At 49.8% G+C, this 17,789-nt stretch overlaps 2 protein-coding genes across 2 annotated transcripts in view; one reads left to right on the top strand and one right to left on the bottom strand.

Annotated features, from left to right (window-relative positions):
* Nucleotides 1-9,779: 9,779 nt before the first annotated feature.
* Nucleotides 9,780-11,033, bottom strand: LOC306771822 (D(5)-like dopamine receptor; the record flags this gene model as incomplete). The annotated part of the gene is made up of 1 exon (XM_079261141.1): nt 9,780-11,033. The coding sequence occupies exon 1, from the start codon at nt 10,857-10,859 to the stop codon at nt 9,780-9,782; it is 1,080 nt and encodes a 359-aa protein (XP_079117267.1). The 5' UTR covers nt 10,860-11,033.
* A 3,682-nt stretch (nt 11,034-14,715) lies between these two features.
* Nucleotides 14,716-17,789, top strand: part of LOC306771821 (uncharacterized protein) — a 52,808-nt gene continuing 49,734 nt past the window's right edge. Inside the window, exon 1 of the mRNA XM_079261140.1 lies at nt 14,716-14,822. The gene's annotated coding sequence lies outside the window, so the exon portion shown is untranslated. The remainder of the gene's footprint in view (nt 14,823-17,789) is intronic.

Below are 17,789 nucleotides of genomic sequence, written 5' to 3'. Positions count from 1 at the left end.
TACAACTGCTACAACTCTTGCTGCGACTGCTGCTGCGACTGCTGCTGCAACTGCTGCGACTGCTGCAACTGCTGCTGCGACTGTTGCTGCAACTGCTGCAACTGCTGCGACTGCTGCAACTGCTGCAACTGCTGCGACTGCTGCAACTGCTGCTGCGACTGTTGCTGCAACTGCTGCGACTGCTGCAACTGCTGCTGCGACTGCTGAAACTGCTGCAACTGCTGCTGCGACTGTTGCTGCAACTGCTGCGACTGCTGCAACTGCTGCTGCAACTGCTGCGACTGCTGCAACTGCTGCTGCAACTGCTGCAATTGCTGCTGCGACTGCTGCAACTGCTGCGACTGCTGCAACTGTTGCTGCAACTGCTGCTGCGACTGTTGCTGCGACTGCTGCAACTGCTGCTGCGACTGTTGCTGCGACTGCTGCAACTGCTGCTGCGACTGTTGCTGCAACTGCTGCAACTGCTGCGACTGCTGCAACTGCTGCAACTGCTGCTGCGACTGCTGCTGCGACTGTTGCTACAACTGCTGCAATTGCTGCTGCGACTGCTGCAACTGCTGCGACTGCTGCAACTGCTGCTGCGACTGTTGCTGCAACTGCTGCGACTGCTGCAACTGCTGCGACTGTTGCTGCAACTGCTGCGACTGCTGAAACTGCTGCAACTGCTGCTGCGACTGTTGCTGCAACTGCTGCGACTGCTGCAACTGCTGCGACTGTTGCTGCAACTGCTGCAACTGCTGCAACTGCTGCAACTGCTGCTGCGACTGTTGCTGCAACTGCTGCAATTGCTGCTGCGACTGCTGCAACTGCTGCAACTGCTACAACTGCTGCAACTGCTGCTACAACTGCTGCAACTGCTGCGACTGCTGCAACTGCTGCTGCGACTGCTGCAACTGCTGCGACTGCTGCAACTGCTGTGACTGCTGCAACTGCTGCAACTGCTGCGACTGCTGCTTCTGCAACTGCAACTGCTGCAACTGCTGCGACTGCTGCAACTGCAACTGCAACTGCTGCAACTGCTGCGACTGCTGCTTCTGCAACTGCAACTGCTGCAACTGCTGCGACTGCTGCAACTGCTGCTGCGACTGCTGCTACAACTGCTGCAACTGCTGCTGCAACTGCTGCAACTGCTGCTACAACTGCTACAACTCTTGCTGCGACTGCTGCTGCGACTGCTGCTGCAACTGCTGCGACTGCTGCTGCTACAACTGCTGCGACTGCTGCTACAACTGCTGCAACTGCTGCTACAACTGCTACAACTCTTGCTGCGACTGCTGCTGCAACTGCTGCTGCGACTGTTGCTGCAACTGCTGCGACTGCTGCTTCTGCAACTGCTGCGACTGCAACTGCTGCAACTGCTGCTTCTGCAACTGCAACTGCTGCAACTGCTGGTGCAACTGCTGCGACTGCTGCAACTGCTGCTGCGACTGCTGCTACAACTGCTGCAACTGCTGCTACAACTGCTGCAACTGCTGCTGCGACTGCTGCTACAACTGCTGCAACTGCTGCTACAACTGCTGCAACTGCTGCGACTGCTGCAACTGCTGTGACTGCTGCAACTGCTGCTGCAACTGCTGCGACTGCTGCAACTGCTGCTGCGACTGCTGCGACTGCTGCAACTGCTGCTGCGACTGCTGCTACAACTGCTGCGACTGCTGCTGCAACTGCTGCTACAACTGCTGCGACTGTTTCTGCAACTGCTGCTGCGACTGCTGCAACTGCTGCTGCAACTGCTGCTGCGACTGCTGCAACTGCTGCTGCAACTGCTGCGACTGCTGCAACTGCTGCTGCAACTGCTGCAATTGCTGCTGCGACTGCTGCAACTGCTGCGACTGCTGCTGCGACTGTTGCTGCGACTGCTGCGACTGTTGCTGCAACTGCTGCAATTGCTGCTGCGACTGTTGCTGCGACTGCTGCGACTGTTGCTGCGACTGCTGCAACTGCTGCTGCGACTGTTGCTGCAACTGCTGCAACTGCTGCGACTGCTGCAACTGCTGCGACTGCTGCAACTGCTGCAACTGCTGCTGCGACTGTTGCTGCAACTGCTGCGACTGCTGCAACTGCTGCTGCAACTGCTGCGACTGCTGCAACTGCTGCTGCAACTGCTGCTGCGACTGCTGCAACTGCTGCGACTGCTGCAACTGCTGCTGCGACTGTTGCTGCAACTGCTGCAACTGCTGCGACTGCTGCAACTGCTGCGACTGTTGTTGCAACTGCTGCGACTGCTGCAACCGCTGCTGCGACTGCTGCAACTGCTGCGACTGCTGCAACTGCTGCTGCGACTGTTGCTGCAACTGCTGCAACTGCTGCGACTGCTGCAACTGCTGCGACTGTTGTTGCAACTGCTGCAACTGCTGCAACTGCTGCGACTGCTGCAACTGCTGCGACTGCTGCAACTGCTGCTGCGACTGCTGAAACTGCTGCAACTGCTGCTGCGACTGTTGCTGCAACTGCTGCGACTGCTGCAACTGCTGCGACTGTTGCTGCAACTGCTGCAACTGCTGCGACTGCTGCAACTGCTGCGACTGCTGCAACTGCTGCTGCGACTGCTGCTGCAACTGCTGCAACTGCTACAACTGCTGCAACTGCTGCTGCAACTCATGCTGCGACTGCTGCAACTGCTGCTACAACTGCTGCAACTGCTGCGACTGCTGCAACTGCTGTGACTGCTGCAACTGCTGGTGCAACTGCTGCTACAACTGCTGCAACTGCTGCTTGAACTGCTGCGACTGCTGCTACAACTGCTGCAACTGCTGCGACTGCTGCAACTGCTGCGACTGCTGCAACTGCTGCTGCGACTGCTGCTGCAACTGCTGCAACTGCTACAACTGCTGCAACTGCTGCTGCAACTCATGCTGCGACTGCTGCAACTGCTGCTACAACTGCTGCAACTGCTGCGACTGCTGCAACTGCTGTGACTGCTGCAACTGCTGGTGCAACTGCTGCGACTGCTGCAACTGCTGCTGCGACTGCTGCAACTGCTGCGACTGCTGCAACTGCTGTGACTGCTGCAACTGCTGCAACTGCTGCGACTGCTGCTTCTGCAACTGCTGCAACTGCTGCGACTGCTGCATCTGCTGCTGCGACTGCTGCTACAACTGCTGCAACTGCTGCTTCAACTGCTGCGACTGCTGCTGCAACTGCTGCAACTGCTGCTACAACTGCTACAACTCTTGCTGCGACTGCTGCTGCAACTGCTGCGACTGCTGCTACAACTGCTGCAACTGCTGCTACAACTGCTACAACTCTTGCTGCGACTGCTGCTGCAACTGCTGCTGCGACTGTTGCTGCAACTGCTGCGACTGCTGCTTCTGCAACTGCTGCGACTGCAACTGCTGCAACTGCTGCTTCTGCAACTGCAACTGCAACTGCTGCAACTGCTGGTGCAACTGCTGCGACTGCTGCAACTGCTGCTGCGACTGCTGTTACAACTGCTGCAACTGCTGCTACAACTGCTGCAACTGCTGCTGCGACTGCTGCTACAACTGCTGCAATTGCTGCTACAACTGCTGCAACTGCTGCTGCGACTGCTGCTACAACTGCTGCGACTGCTGCTACAACTGCTGCAACTGCTGCGACAACTGCTGCAACTGCTGCTGCGACTGCTGCTACAACTGCTGCAACTGCTGCGACTGCTGCAACTGCTGCGACGGCTGCTGCGACTGCTGCAACTGCTTCTGCAACTGCTGCTACAACTGCTGCAACTGCTGCGACTGCTGCAACTGCTGCGACTGCTGCTGCGACTGCTGCAACTGCTGCTGCGACTGCTGCAACTGCTGTGACTGCTGCAACTGCTGCTGCAACTGCTGCGACTGTTGCTGCAACTGCTGCGACTGCTGCAACTGCTGCTGCGACTGCTGAAACTGCTGCAACTGCTGCTGCGACTGTTGCTGCAACTGCTGCGACTGCTGCAACTGCTGCTGCAACTGCTGCGACTGCTGCAACTGCTGCTGCAACTGCTGCAACTGCTGCTGCGACTGTTGCTGCAACTGCTGCAACTGCTGCGACTGCTGCAACTGCTGCAACTGCTGCGACTGCTGCAACTGCTGCAACTGCTGCGACTGCTGCAACTGCTGCTGCGACTGTTGTTGCAACTGCTGCGACTGCTGCAACTGCTGCTGCGACTGCTGAAACTGCTGCAACTGCTGCTGCGACTGTTGCTGCAACTGCTGCAACTGCTGCAACTGCTGCGACTGCTGCAACTGCTGCGACTGCTGCAACTGCTGCTGCAACTGCTGCTGCAACTGCTGCAACTGCTACAACTGCTGCAACTGCTGCTGCAAGTCATGCTGCGACTGCTGCAACTGCTGCTACAACTGCTGCAACTGCTGCGACTGCTGCAACTGCTGTGACTGCTGCAACTGCTGGTGCAACTGCTGCGACTGCTGCAACTGCTGCTGCGACTGCTGCAACTGCTGCGACTGCTGCAACTGCTGTGACTGCTGCAACTGCTGCAACTGCTGCGACTGCTGCTTCTGCAACTGCAACTGCTGCAACTGCTGCGACTGCTGCAACTGCTGCTGCGACTGCTGCTACAACTGCTGCAACTGCTGCTTCAACTGCTGCGACTGCTGCTGCAACTGCTGCAACTGCTGCTACAACTGCTACAACTCTTGCTGCGACTGCTGCTGCAACTGCTGCGACTGCTGCTGCTACAACTGCTGCGACTGCTGCTACAACTGCTGCAACTGCTGCTACAACTGCTACAACTCTTGCTGCGACTGCTGCTGCAACTGCTGCTGCGACTGTTGCTGCAACTGCTGCGACTGCTGCTTCTGCAACTGCTGCGACTGCAACTGCTGCAACTGCTGCTTCTGCAACTGCAACTGCTGCAACTGCTGCTGCAACTGCTGCGACTGCTGCAACTGCTGCTGCGACTGCTGCTACAACTGCTGCAACTGCTGCTACAACTGCTGCAACTGCTGCTGCGACTGCTGCTACAACTGCTGCAACTGCTGCTACAACTGCTGCAACTGCTGCAACTGCTGCGACTGCTGCTGCGACTGCTGCAACTGCTGTGACTGCTGCAACTGCTGCTGCAACTGCTGCGACTGCTGCAACTGCTGCTGCGACTGCTGCTAAAACTGCTGCAACTGCTGCTACAACTGCTGCGACTGCTGCTGCAACTGCTGCTACAACTGCTGCGACTGCTGCTACAACTGCTGCAACTGCTGCTACAACTGCTACAACTCTTGCTGCGACTGCTGCTGCAACTGCTGCGACTGCTGCTGCAACTGCTGCTGCGACTGTTGCTGCAACTGCTGCGACTGCAACTGCTGCAACTGCTGCGACAGCCGCTTCTGCAACTGCTGCGACTGCAACTGCTGCAACTGCTGCGACTGCTGCTTCTGCAAGTGCAACTGCTGCAACTGCTGCGACTGCTGCAACTGCTGCTGCGACTGCTGCTACAACTGCTGCAACTGCTGCAACTGCTGCTGCGACTGTTGCTACAACTGCTGCAACTGCTGCTACAACTGCTGCGACTGCTGCTACAACTGCTGCGACTGCTGCTGCAACTGCTGCTGCGACTGCTGCTTCTGCAACTGCTGCGACTGCTGCTGCAACTGCTGCTGCGACTGTTGCTGCAACTGCTGCAACTGCTGCTGCGACTGCTGCTGCAACTGTTGCAACTGCTGCGACTGCTGCAACTGCTGCGACTGCTGCAACTGCTGCGACTGCTGCTGCAACTGCTGCTGCGACTGTTGCTGCAACTGCTGCGACTGCTGCAACTGCTGCGACTGCTGCAACTGCTGCTGCAACTGCTACAACTGCTGCAACTGCTGCTGCAACTGCTACAACTGCTGCAACTGCTGCTGCAACTGCTGCGACTGCTCCAACTGCTGCTGCGACTGTGTGACAGATTAATCTGAAGCTGCGTCGGTACAGCATGACATCACCGTGGCTTGGCTGTTCACATCAGACCTGAATCACATTCAGACCTCATGTTTAACTTGGTGCCATGAATGACGTTTTATTCTGCAGAAACGGAGCAGGGAATGAATTTCTCTGCTTTCTGCTCATCCTGCTTGAATCATCACATGAAATCATCACTTAGCTGGGATGATTTCATGTATTTTTTCAGGAATAAAATTGACACTATTAGAGATCAAATTCACAATACTCTTCCTTCTACCTTTAATGTTGAGCCTGTTGTGGTCTCCGAAGCATCCTTAGAACCAGGATCTGACTTGTGTCTAAATAGTTTCTGTCCTGTCCAACCCTCTGAATTAACTAAAATAATAGCTTCATCTAAACCATCCACCTGTATCTTAGACCCTCTCCCAACGAGCCTCTTTAAGGACATTTTCCCTTTAATTAATACATCACTACTAAATCTTATCAATATGTCTTTAGTGACAGGATATGTACCACAATCATTTAAAACTGCTGTAATCAAGCCTTTACTTAAAAAGCAATCTCTGGATCCAGAGGTGATAGCAAATTATAGACCTATATCTAACCTCCCGTTTATGTCCAAAATTCTGGAGAAAATAGTTTCAGCTCAGCTACATGCCCACCTGAGCAGAAATAATTTATGCGAGGAGTTTCAGTCAGGATTTAGAGCTCATCATAGCACTGAGACAGCATTGGTGAAAGTTACTAATGACCTTCTTATGGCCTCAGACAAAGGACTTGTGTCCGTACTTATCTTGCTTGATCTTAGTGCTGCATTTGATACAGTCGATCATAACATTGTTACAAAGACTAGAACAGGTGGTTGGAATTACAGGTACAGCGTTAAGCTGGTTTAAATCATATTTATCTGATAGACTTCAGTTCGTTCATGTAAATGACAAGTCCTCCTCACAAACTACAGTAAGTCATGGAGTTCCTCAAGGTTCTGTACTTGGACCAATACTCTTCACGCTATATATGCTCCCTTTAGGCAAAATTATTAGACAGCATGGAATAAACTTTCATTGTTATGCAGATGATACTCAACTATACTTATCCTTTAAACCAGATGAAACAAATCAGCCCAATAGGCTACAAAATTGTCTCATAGACATAAAGACTTGGATGTCTAGAAATTTTCTCCTCTTAAACTCAGATAAGACTGAAGTAATTCTCTTTGGATCTGAAAAACTCAGAGCTAAATTTTCCGGTTTTGTAATGAACCTGGATGGCATTACTTTAGCTTCCAGTGCTACAGTGAGAAACCTTGGAGTAATATTTGACCCTGACCTGTCCTTTGGCCCACATATTAAGCAGGTTACTAAAACAGCCTTCTTTCATTTACGTAATATAGCCAAAATTAGGGACATTCTGTCTCAGAGTGATGCAGAAAAACTGGTTCACGCTTTTGTTACTTCGAGACTAGATTACTGTAACTCTCTATTACTGGGCTGTCCTAAATATGCCCTGAAAAGCCTTCAGCTGATCCAGAATTCTGCAGCCAGAGTCCTGACCAGAACCAGCATGAGAGATCATATTTCTCCAGTTTTAGCCTCTCTTCATTGGCTGCCTGTTGAATCTAGAATAGAATTTAAAATCCTTCTCCTTACATATAAAGCCCTCCACAACCAGGCACCACTATATATCAAAGACCTCATTGTTCCTTATATACCAAGCAGAGTACTTCGTTCGCAGACTGCAGGCTTACTTGTGGTTCCTAGAGTCTCAAAGAGCCGAGCAGGAGGCAGAGCCTTTGGTTATCAGGCCCCTCTCTTATGGAATAAGCTCCCAGTTAGTGTTAGGGAAGCAGACACCCTCCCCACCTTTAAGACTAGGCTGAAGACTTATCTTTTTGATAAGTCCTATAGCTAGGGATGGTTAGCATCCCTTAGTTATGCTGCTATAGGTTTAGACTGCTGAGGGACATTTCCTGATACACTGAGCTTCTTTCTCTTTATTTCTCTCTTTTATCCCCCCAATAACAGTGTTGCATCATTAACATGTATGTCACCTGTCTCAGCAGGTCTCCCTGGCCGGGAGTAGCAGTTCCTGTTGTCTGTTGTCTTTCTGTCCTCTTCCCCCCACACAGCAGAGGCAGATGGCTGCCTGTCCTGAGCCGGGTTCTGCCGGAGGTTTCCTTCCTGTTAAAAGGGAGTTTTTTCCTTCCCACTGTTGCCAGTGTGCTTGTTCAGGATGGGAGATTGAGTTGGACTCAACTCAATCTGTTGGTTTCCTTATATAGGCTGTTATGAATTGGCCTTCATTATGTTTTCCCCTCTGTCTGTAAAGCGTCTTGAGATGGCATTGCCGTGATTTGACGCTATATAAATAAAGTTGAATTGAATTGAATTGAATCCTGCATCAGGCTGAACGTTAAGTTACTTTGGAACAAATTAAATATTTAATTTGGAATAATTTGAATCTTTAAGTTGATTCTAAAGCTGAGATTCTTCATCAAAAGAACAAATAATTTGTGTTGATCTTTCTTCATTAAACTTGAAAAATGTGATGATTGTTTTTTTCTAAACTGCTTCAACTAAAATATTTTATCTTTAAGGAGGAGAAGAAAACCATGAAACCAGAGTTTCTCTGTTTAACCTCCTTTATTTATCTTGTAAAAGTTTTATCTTCTGTCCGTTTCAACGTTTTAACTGTTTAAAATCACATAAATCAAGAAAATCGACTCCGAAACGTAAAAGTTTTTGTCCTGAAGGCTCCAAACTTTACTGTCCTGGTCTGTGGGCTCACTGGTCCTGGATTTGACCCGGGACCGTTCACTGGTCCTGGATTTGGCCCGGGACCGTTCACTGGTCCTGGATTTGACCCGGGACCGTTCACTGGTCCTGGATTTGGCCAGGGACCGTTCACTGGTCCTGGATTTGACCCGGGACCGTTCACTGGTCCTGGATTTGACCCGGGACCGTTCACTGGTCCTGGATTTGACCCGAGACCGTTCACTGGTCCTGGATTTGACCCGGGACCGTTCACTGGTCCTGGATTTGGCCCGGGACCGTTCACTGGTCCTGGATTTGACCCGGGACCGTTCACTGGTCCTGGATTTGACCCGAGACCGTTAACTGGTCCTGGATTTGGCCCGGGACCGTTCACTGGTCCTGGATTTGACCCGAGACCGTTCACTGGTCCTGGATTTGACCCGGGACCGTTCACTGGTCCTGGATTTGACCCGGGACCGTTCACTGGTCCTGGATTTGACCCGGGACCGTTCACTGGTCCTGGATTTGACCCGGGACCGTTCACTGGTCCTGGATTTGACCCGGGACCGTTCACTGGTCCTGGATTTGGCCCGGGACCGTTCACTGGTCCTGGATTTGACCCGGGACCGTTCTCTGGTCCTGGATTTGGCCAGGGACCGTTCACTGGTCCTGGATTTGGCCCGGGACCGTTCACTGGTCCTGGATTTGACCCGAGACCGTTCACTGGTCCTGGATTTGGCCCGGGACCGTTCACTGGTCCTGGATTTGGCCCGGGACCGTTAACTGGTCCTGGATTTGGCCCGGGACCGTTCACTGGTCCTGGATTTGGCCAGGGACCGTTCACTGGTCCTGGATTTGGCCCGGGACCGTTCACTGGTCCTGGATTTGGCCCGGGACCGTTCACTGGTCCTGGATTTGGCCCGGGACCGTTCACTGGTCCTGGATTTGGCCAGGGACCGTTCACTGGTCCTGGATTTGGCCCGGGACCGTTCACTGGTCCTGGATTTGACCCGAGACCGTTCACTGGTCCTGGATTTGGCCCGGGACCGTTCACTGGTCCTGGATTTGACCCGGGACCGTTCACTGGTCCTGGATTTGGCCTGGGCGGGTTCACTGGTCCTGGATTTGACCCGGGACCGTTCACTGGTCCTGGATTTGACCCGGGAGGGTTCACTGGTCCTGGATTTGACCCGGGATGACGTAACAGTCTGCAGGGTCTGGGGAGTTAAAGGGCATCATGTCTAAAGAGATCTCCGGCTCACACTCCAGCTGCAGGATGGCGGGCAGCAGCAGGTTCTGGTTCCGGGAATCATCAGAGACCTGGTCAGAGTCCAGGTGTGGCGCAGTGTGCGCGTGCGGCGGGATGAGCCTGTGCGCGTGCGGCGGCGCAGCCTCCTTCTGCAGGGTGGTGTCGTGGCGGTAAGACACCAGCTCGTTGCTGAAGTCCACCGGCTCCACCGTGGACGTGGAGCAGAACCTGTTGCAGCCCAGGATGGAGGAGAAGGCCTTCCGGAAGTCCGCGTTGAAGGCGTAGATGACCGGGTTCAGGGACGAGTTGGCCCAGCCGAACCACACGAAGATGCTGAAGGTGGTGTCGCTGACGCACGGCGCGTGCCCGAGCCTGTCCGCGTGGCAGAAAGGCACCACGCAGTTCAGCACGAAAAACGGCAGCCAGCAAAACACGAAGACCCCCATGATGATGGAGAGGGTCTTCAGGACTTTGGTTTCCCGCTTGAAGGAAGTCTTCAGCGCGCTCTCGTCGTGCGTCGATGCGCGGCGCCGCTGGTTTTGCGCACGCGGACCCGCTGCTCTCTCCAAGGATGAGATCCGTCTGATTTGGGTCTGAGCGATGCGGAAGATGCGCGTGTACGTCCCCACCATGATGAGCACGGGGATGTAGAAGCTGATGAGGGAGGAGGAGATGGCGTAGGTCCGGTTCAGGCTGGCGTTGCAGTCGCGCGGCGTGTCCGCCGTGGAGCTGTCCGCGCGGTGCCAGTTCAGTTGCACGGGGATGAAGGAGATGAGGATGGACAGGGTCCACGCCACGCCGATCATCAGGAGCGCGAACCTGCGCGTCATCCTGCGCTCGTACCTGAAGGGGCTGGAGATGGCCCAGTAGCGGTCCATGCTGATGACGCACAGGTTGAGGATGGACGCCGTGGAGCACATGATGTCGAACGCCACCCAGGTGTCGCAGAAGCGGCCGAAGAGCCAGACCCCCGCCACCTCGGACACCGCGCGCCACGGCATCACGAGCACGGCCACGAACAGGTCGGACACCGCCAGGGAGATGACGAACGCGTTGGTGACTTTGGAGCGCAGGTGGCGGAACCTGACGACGGCGGCGCAGACCAGAGTGTTCCCCAGCAGGGTGGACACGATCAGCGCGCACAGGACGCAGCCGGTGAGCGCGCGGAGGCTGAGGTCTGTCGCCGGCTCGGACCGGTCCAGCACCGCGGTGACAACCCGGTTCCGGTCCAGGTGGTCCTGGGGGGGCGTTTGGCTCTCATTGGAAAAGTTCTCCATCACAGCGACGCCCCGAGTTCCATCCTGCGTCCTGCTTCATGCAGGCAAGAACAGAAAGCCTCCAATGACCTGCAGGAGATCAGACCAGAGAGACTGAGGGGGGGGGGGGGGGGGGGGGCAGCCTGCTCTGTCCACCTGCTCCCTCCGGCATGTCTGCTTTAACAAAGTGAAGAAGATGACGATGAGTGCGGTCCAGCAGGACAAAAGACGTCAGATGACGTCAGGAAGGTTTTCTGATGACACAATAAGTCCAGATGTTGATTTTCAGTCTGTTTTTACAACAGATGTCATAGTTTAAACCCGCGTCATGATCTGATTTATTCCACTAAAATCTCATTTATTCCATCTTTCAGCTGCTGCTTAAAAACAAATGATGGTAAATTATGAGTAAAAAATTCTGTTTTAACAAACATGGATCATATTTGGCCTTTTTACCTTTGGTGATGTTTTCTGGTTTATTCACAAGTGATGCAATGTTGCCACTTCAGTAGACATGAGGAGTCACCAACACTCACTGCAGAGTAAACCAATAAAATATACAAATAATTACCAAGTTTTTCTCAGTGATACAAGTCAACTTTCATAGAATATTTCTCTTATATAAATATGACAATTATTTTATACATATTTCTAAAAAATAGATCAAATAAATGAACTAAATAAAGTAAAATAATATGAAAAAACAAAGAAAAATGTCTGTGTCTGTAGATGTAGACTATTGTTAAAAATGGAAAAAATGTGGCATTGATTTTTAAGTCATTCATCACTTCTTTACTTCATTTATTTTGAGCACAAAAAACTGTGTAACAGCATCAAACAATGTAATTTAGTAAAACATTAAAACAAAAATGAACAAAGAAACTTCTTAATGCTTGAAGAGAAGGCAGAAGAATAAAACTTAGAATAAATATCCCATCAATAACTTTACATAATGAAGTTTTTAGCCATCAGCCTGGTCCATCCAACCAGGACAGCCTGTGATGTGACATATGATGCAGGACTGCAACCAGAAAAATGTTTCCCTGACTCCTTCTTAACGTTCCACTTTTCATTTCATTTTGTTTAATTGTGTTCATTTTAAATTTTAATTTGTTTGGTTTTACTTCATTTTATTTTATTATATTTTACCATCATAGAAGCTTCAGAGAAAAGGATGGAAACACCGCCCCCTGCTGGACAGGCAGCCGCAGTGCAGGCAGTTGTTTGATGCGGTTACATTCACTAATAAATAAGGAAAAATGACAGACTTATTTGGAAAAACTGAACATTTTTTACATAAATAACACTTGCTGAGCTTTTTTTTTTTTTAAACTTAAAAAGTCATGATTCGTTGTGTTTTCTAGTTTATCTGTTTTGTTAAAAAAAAAAAAAAAAAAGAAAAAAAAGATGTATATGTACTCTCTTAAAGATCAACCAGAGCTAAAACAAAAAAAAAAAAAAAAAAAGGAAGGTATTTTGTATTTTAGGAAACTCCAGTGGAACTCTCTCCATCGTCGAGCCCAGATTCTTCTGGCTGGGAAAGAACCAAACGCCTTCTGCTCGCTGCAGCTCTTCAGCCTCCACTGAGGAACAAATGAGACGAGATGCTGCCAGAGGAGCTTCCAGGCCAAATCAGAGGGAACAGGTGGTTGTTAGGGTGGAAACCTGCAGAGTTAGCAGGTACTAACCATTACACCGAGCAAACAAGCAGCTGTCAGCAGCTTGTGGTGTTCAGGTCGATTCCCGGACTGCTGCTCCAACCACAGCAGGCGCTGTTAGGGCTGAGCTGCAGCTCATCTCTCCCAACAGCCTTCAGGCTGAATGATAATATGAGCTGTGAAAGGAGAGCTCATGGGACTGACAGCATCATTTTGTGATATATTTGTTCATTGTGCAACTGAAAGTCTTTTTTTTCTGCCTTTAACACTCAGAAATGTGGCGCTACTCACACACACACCTACAGTTTTCCATTCCCCCACCCCCAGACACAGTCGTGCAAAAAGAGGCCATCAGCACCTGAGCCTAAAGGGACCAGAGAGGGAAAATTAATGTCTTTACCTTTTCAGATTTTAGTAATTTTGGAGTACAGAAACAATCATTAAAAAATTAAATAGCATCAATCATGTCATATGTAAGAACCGTGGTAGTACAGAAAGTGTCCACCAGGGGGCAGAAGAGGTTTCTGGTAACCTTGAGAGAATAAAACGAAGCAGTTGTCTGAATAAATCATAGACCAATAAATACAAACATGTCTTAAAATCTAATGTTAACCAGTAGTTTCAGCAGGTTTGAATTGAACTCCATTTAAACTACGAGGTTTTAGGTTTAAGATAAAACTCAGTTCTCAGGCAGGTTAATATTAAAAACCCAGTTAACCAGGTGTGTTGTTGGTTTAAACCTCTGACTAACATTTTTATCAGTTAGGCTCATTATTAACAACTAAATCTGGTTTAGGTTAAACTTCCGTTAACCAGGTTCAAGGTAACGAGATCCACGATGAGTTAAATTACAGCTGACCAAGTCAAGGTCTTGTGTAATCATTTTCAGATGACTTTCGACTTCTACTCCTTACATTTTCGCGGAATTATCTGTACTTTCTTCTACTTGCAATTAAGAAAAACATCATATCTATCTATCTATCTATCTATCTATCTATCTATCTATCTATCTATCTATCTATCTATCTATCTATCTATCTATACATATATGTATATATATGTGTGTGTGTAATTAAATTTGTTTGTTTTGTTTTTTATTCTTATTGATTATCACTTAATTTTTTTGTTTGTCTCCTGATACAGATCTGCTGCCCTCTCTGATTCCTGCAACTAAGCTTATGTTTACTTATATTCTAATAAAGGTTGTTGAGAACAAGTACTTTTTATACTTTTATCTCAGTAAAAATCTTGAGTTGGTACTTTTACTTCTACAGAAGTCTTTTTAAACCTCAGTATCTGTACTTCTACCTGAGTTATGAGTGAATACTTTTGACCAGGTCTTTAACTGGTTAATACTTCAGTTAACTAGATTTACATTAGCCTTATGTTGATTTAACCAAATCTATAACCAGTTTAAGTTAACGAGTTAAACCACATCTATCTCAGACTAAGGTTCGGATCAACCCTTAGTTAACCAGTTTAAGTTACCCAGGTACGACATGTTAAAGTTAAACCACAGACTAAGGTTCGGATCGTTAACCAGTTTAAGTTAACCAGCTGGTTGCAGCACCACTAGCAGTCTGGTCATGAAAGGGTTATGTTTACTGGGGACGAATGACGTCAGAGTCAGCTGTATCATGTGCAAGCGCAAACCGCGTGCGTGGATGATTCAGCAGCTCGCGCGGCAGCAGTCTTCCTCTGCACATGTGGAGGAGAAACAGCACCTGGACACACTAACGTTGTAATCCGACCTTTTGCAGTCAGCGCGGAGGGTTGAAGCGGACCCGTGCAGGTGGGACAGGTCGGCGGGAGACCCCGTGCCGAGCGGCGGAGCGGCGGAGTCTCCAGGCCGGAGCGGAGTGAAGCCGCGGCGTCCTTCCAGTGGTTCCGAGGATTTTATCGCTGTTTATCGGAACATTTCTGCTCTTTACGCTCGCTGGCCTTCAACAGAACCCGTCCGACTGGATCTGAGCAGAAAGCCGAGCTGCTGCTCTCATTCTGACACCTGAACGCGACATTTCCGCGTTTGGATGCTCCGCTTGCCTGGCAGGTGAGTTTTCTCCTCCTCATCCAGAAAACTGCTGAAACCTGCACCTAAACCGTAGACTGTATATAAAGACGCCTCTTAAGGCTCATCTGGTTTGTTCGGAACCCAGACAGGTAAAATAATCCTGTTCAGGATAAAACTCACTAGAAAGAGACGAACTGAGCTCTTCTCATTCTGCTGGAGCAGCAATGTTCAGCTAAATGTTCTGTTTAAACTAAAAGCAGTTTTCTGAAAAAAGACATAAACAAACAGCTTGTGCAGCTTGTAAAATGTATATATTTTTTGTCTTTCTGGAAACGAACTGTGTATATTCCTTTAATTATTTATGATGTAAGCGAGAAAATCCCGAATCAGAAATGAATCTGCAACTTTTCCAGTGAAGAAATGAACTTTTGTTGGAATCCAGAGAAACCCAGAAGAACTTTTCTGGAATGAAACAAAGTTTTAGTGGAACAACAGAGTTCTGCTTCTCATGTCGGAACAATGTGAGGAATGTCTGCAGACTGAAGACCCTGGAACCAAGAGCACGGTTCTGCTTGGTTCTTGTTGCGTCTGTCTGGTTCTGTTTGGTTCTGCTAGATGTGATTAGGTTCTTGTTGGGTCTGTCTGGTTCTGTTTGGTTCTGCTAGATGTGATTAGGTTCTTGTTGGGTCTGTCTGGTTCTGTTTGGTTCTGCTAGATGTGATTAGGTTCTTGTTGGGTCTGTCTGGTTCTGTTTGGTTCTGCTAGATGTGATTAGGTTCTTGTTGGGTCTGTCTGGTTCTGTTTGGTTCTGCTAGATGTGATTAGGTTCTTGTTGGGTCTGTCTGGTTCTGTTTGGTTCTGCTAGATGTGATTAGGTTCTTGTTGGGTCTGTCTGGTTCTGTGGTCTGTTAACGTTGGGAGCTGGTGGTTCTGTCTTGGTGCCAGCAGCAGTTGGAAGGACCCTGCTGAGCCGGGACGGGTCGGGCTGTGTTACAGTCTGGGAGGGGTCCCACCAGTCCCCCCCATCTGCTGGTCTGACTGGTTTTTGAGCCCCTGCTGCGATGGGTATTGTTGGTTCAGTCCAGTAAGTTCACCGAGAGGCATGCCAGGAGTTTTGGATCCGACGAATGAAAAGTGAACAGTTTCCAGTCTGTTTGGTAAAAAATCAAAGGAAAAAGTGCTGAACAGCGTCTGCAGGGAAGAAACGCTCCAGACAGCAGAACCACGAAACATTCCAGCCTGTGCAGAACTGGAACCAGTTCAACACCAGCAGGGTCTGGAACTAATCCCACAGTTTCAACACCTGCAGGGTCTGGAACTAATCCCACAGTTTCAACACCTGCAGGGTCTGGAACTCATCCCACAGTTTCAACACCTGCAGGGTCTGGAACTCATCCCACAGTTTCAACACCTGCAGGGTCTGGATCTCATCCCACAGTTTCAACACCTGCAGGGTCTGGAACTAATCCCACAGTTTCAACACCTGCAGGGTCTGGATCTCATCCCACAGTTTCAACACCTGCAGGGTCTGGATCTCATCCCACAGTTTCAACACCTGCAGGGTCTGGATCTCATCCCACAGTTTCAACACCTGCAGGGTCTGGATCTCATCCCACAGTTTCAACACCTGCAGGGTCTGGATCTCATCCCACAGTTTCAACACCTGCAGGGTCTGGATCTCATCCCACAGTTTCAACACCTGCAGGGTCTGGATCTCATCCCACAGTTTCAACACCTGCAGGGTCTGGAACTCATCCCACAGTTTCAACACCTGCAGGATCTGGATCTCATCCCACAGTTTCAACACCAGCAGGGTCTGGATCTCATCCCACAGTTTCAACACCTGCAGGGTCTGGATCTCATCCCACAGTTTCAACACCTGCAGGGTCTGGATCTCATCCCACAGTTTCAACACCTGCAGGGTCTGGATCTCATCCCACAGTTTCAACACCTGCAGGGTCTGGATCTCATCCCACAGTTTCAACACCTGCAGGGTCTGGATCTCATCCCACAGTTTCAACACCTGCAGGGTCTGGATCTCATCCCACAGTTTCAACACCTGCAGGGTCTGGATCTCATCCCACAGTTTCAACACCTGCAGGGTCTGGATCTCATCCCACAGTTTCAACACCTGCAGGGTCTGGATCTCATCCCACAGTTTCAACACCTGCAGGGTCTGGAACTAATCCCACAGTTTCAACACCTGCAGGGTCTGGATCTCATCCCACAGTTTCAACACCTGCAGGGTCTGGATCTCATCCCACAGTTTCAACACCTGCAGGGTCTGGATCTCATCCCACAGTTTCAACACCTGCAGGGTCTGGATCTCATCCCACAGTTTCAACACCTGCAGGGTCTGGATCTCATCCCACAGTTTCAACACCTGCAGGGTCTGGATCTCATCCCACAGTTTCAACACCTGCAGGGTCTGGATCTCATCCCACAGTTTCAACACCTGCAGGGTCTGGATCTCATCCCACAGTTTCAACACCTGCAGGGTCTGGATCTCATCCCACAGTTTCAACACCTGCAGGGTCTGGATCTCATCCCACAGTTTCAACACCTGCAGGGTCTGGAACTAATCCCACAGTTTCAACACCTGCAGGGTCTGGATCTCATCCCACAGTTTCAACACCTGCAGGGTCTGGATCTCATCCCACAGATATTGTTAGAAAATCCTGAAGGTGGTGACACAAGTACGGCAGCCACATGCATCTTTGGAGATAAAAATTGTTTTAATTACATTTTTTCTGCTGAAAAATATTAAAAATTCTATATACTTTTTAATTTTTAAACCTTTAAATGTCTGTTTTAAAATGAATCCACCTATTCATTACAAATAAACACAATTTTTTTTATTTTCCTTCCATTAATCATCAGAAAGATGAGGCTTCAGTGGCAATTAGAAACATGGAAATGTCAGATTCCATTTGTATTTTTTATTTCATCTCAAACTCCCTCTGGATAGGTATGTGTGCAAAACGCTGCTATGAAATCATCATGCAT

Source organism: Telmatherina bonti (genome assembly GCF_933228915.1).
Source record: "Telmatherina bonti genome assembly, chromosome: 21".
Lineage (NCBI taxonomy): Eukaryota > Metazoa > Chordata > Actinopteri > Atheriniformes > Telmatherinidae > Telmatherina > Telmatherina bonti.
This window is presented reverse-complemented; position numbering and strand designations above follow the sequence as displayed.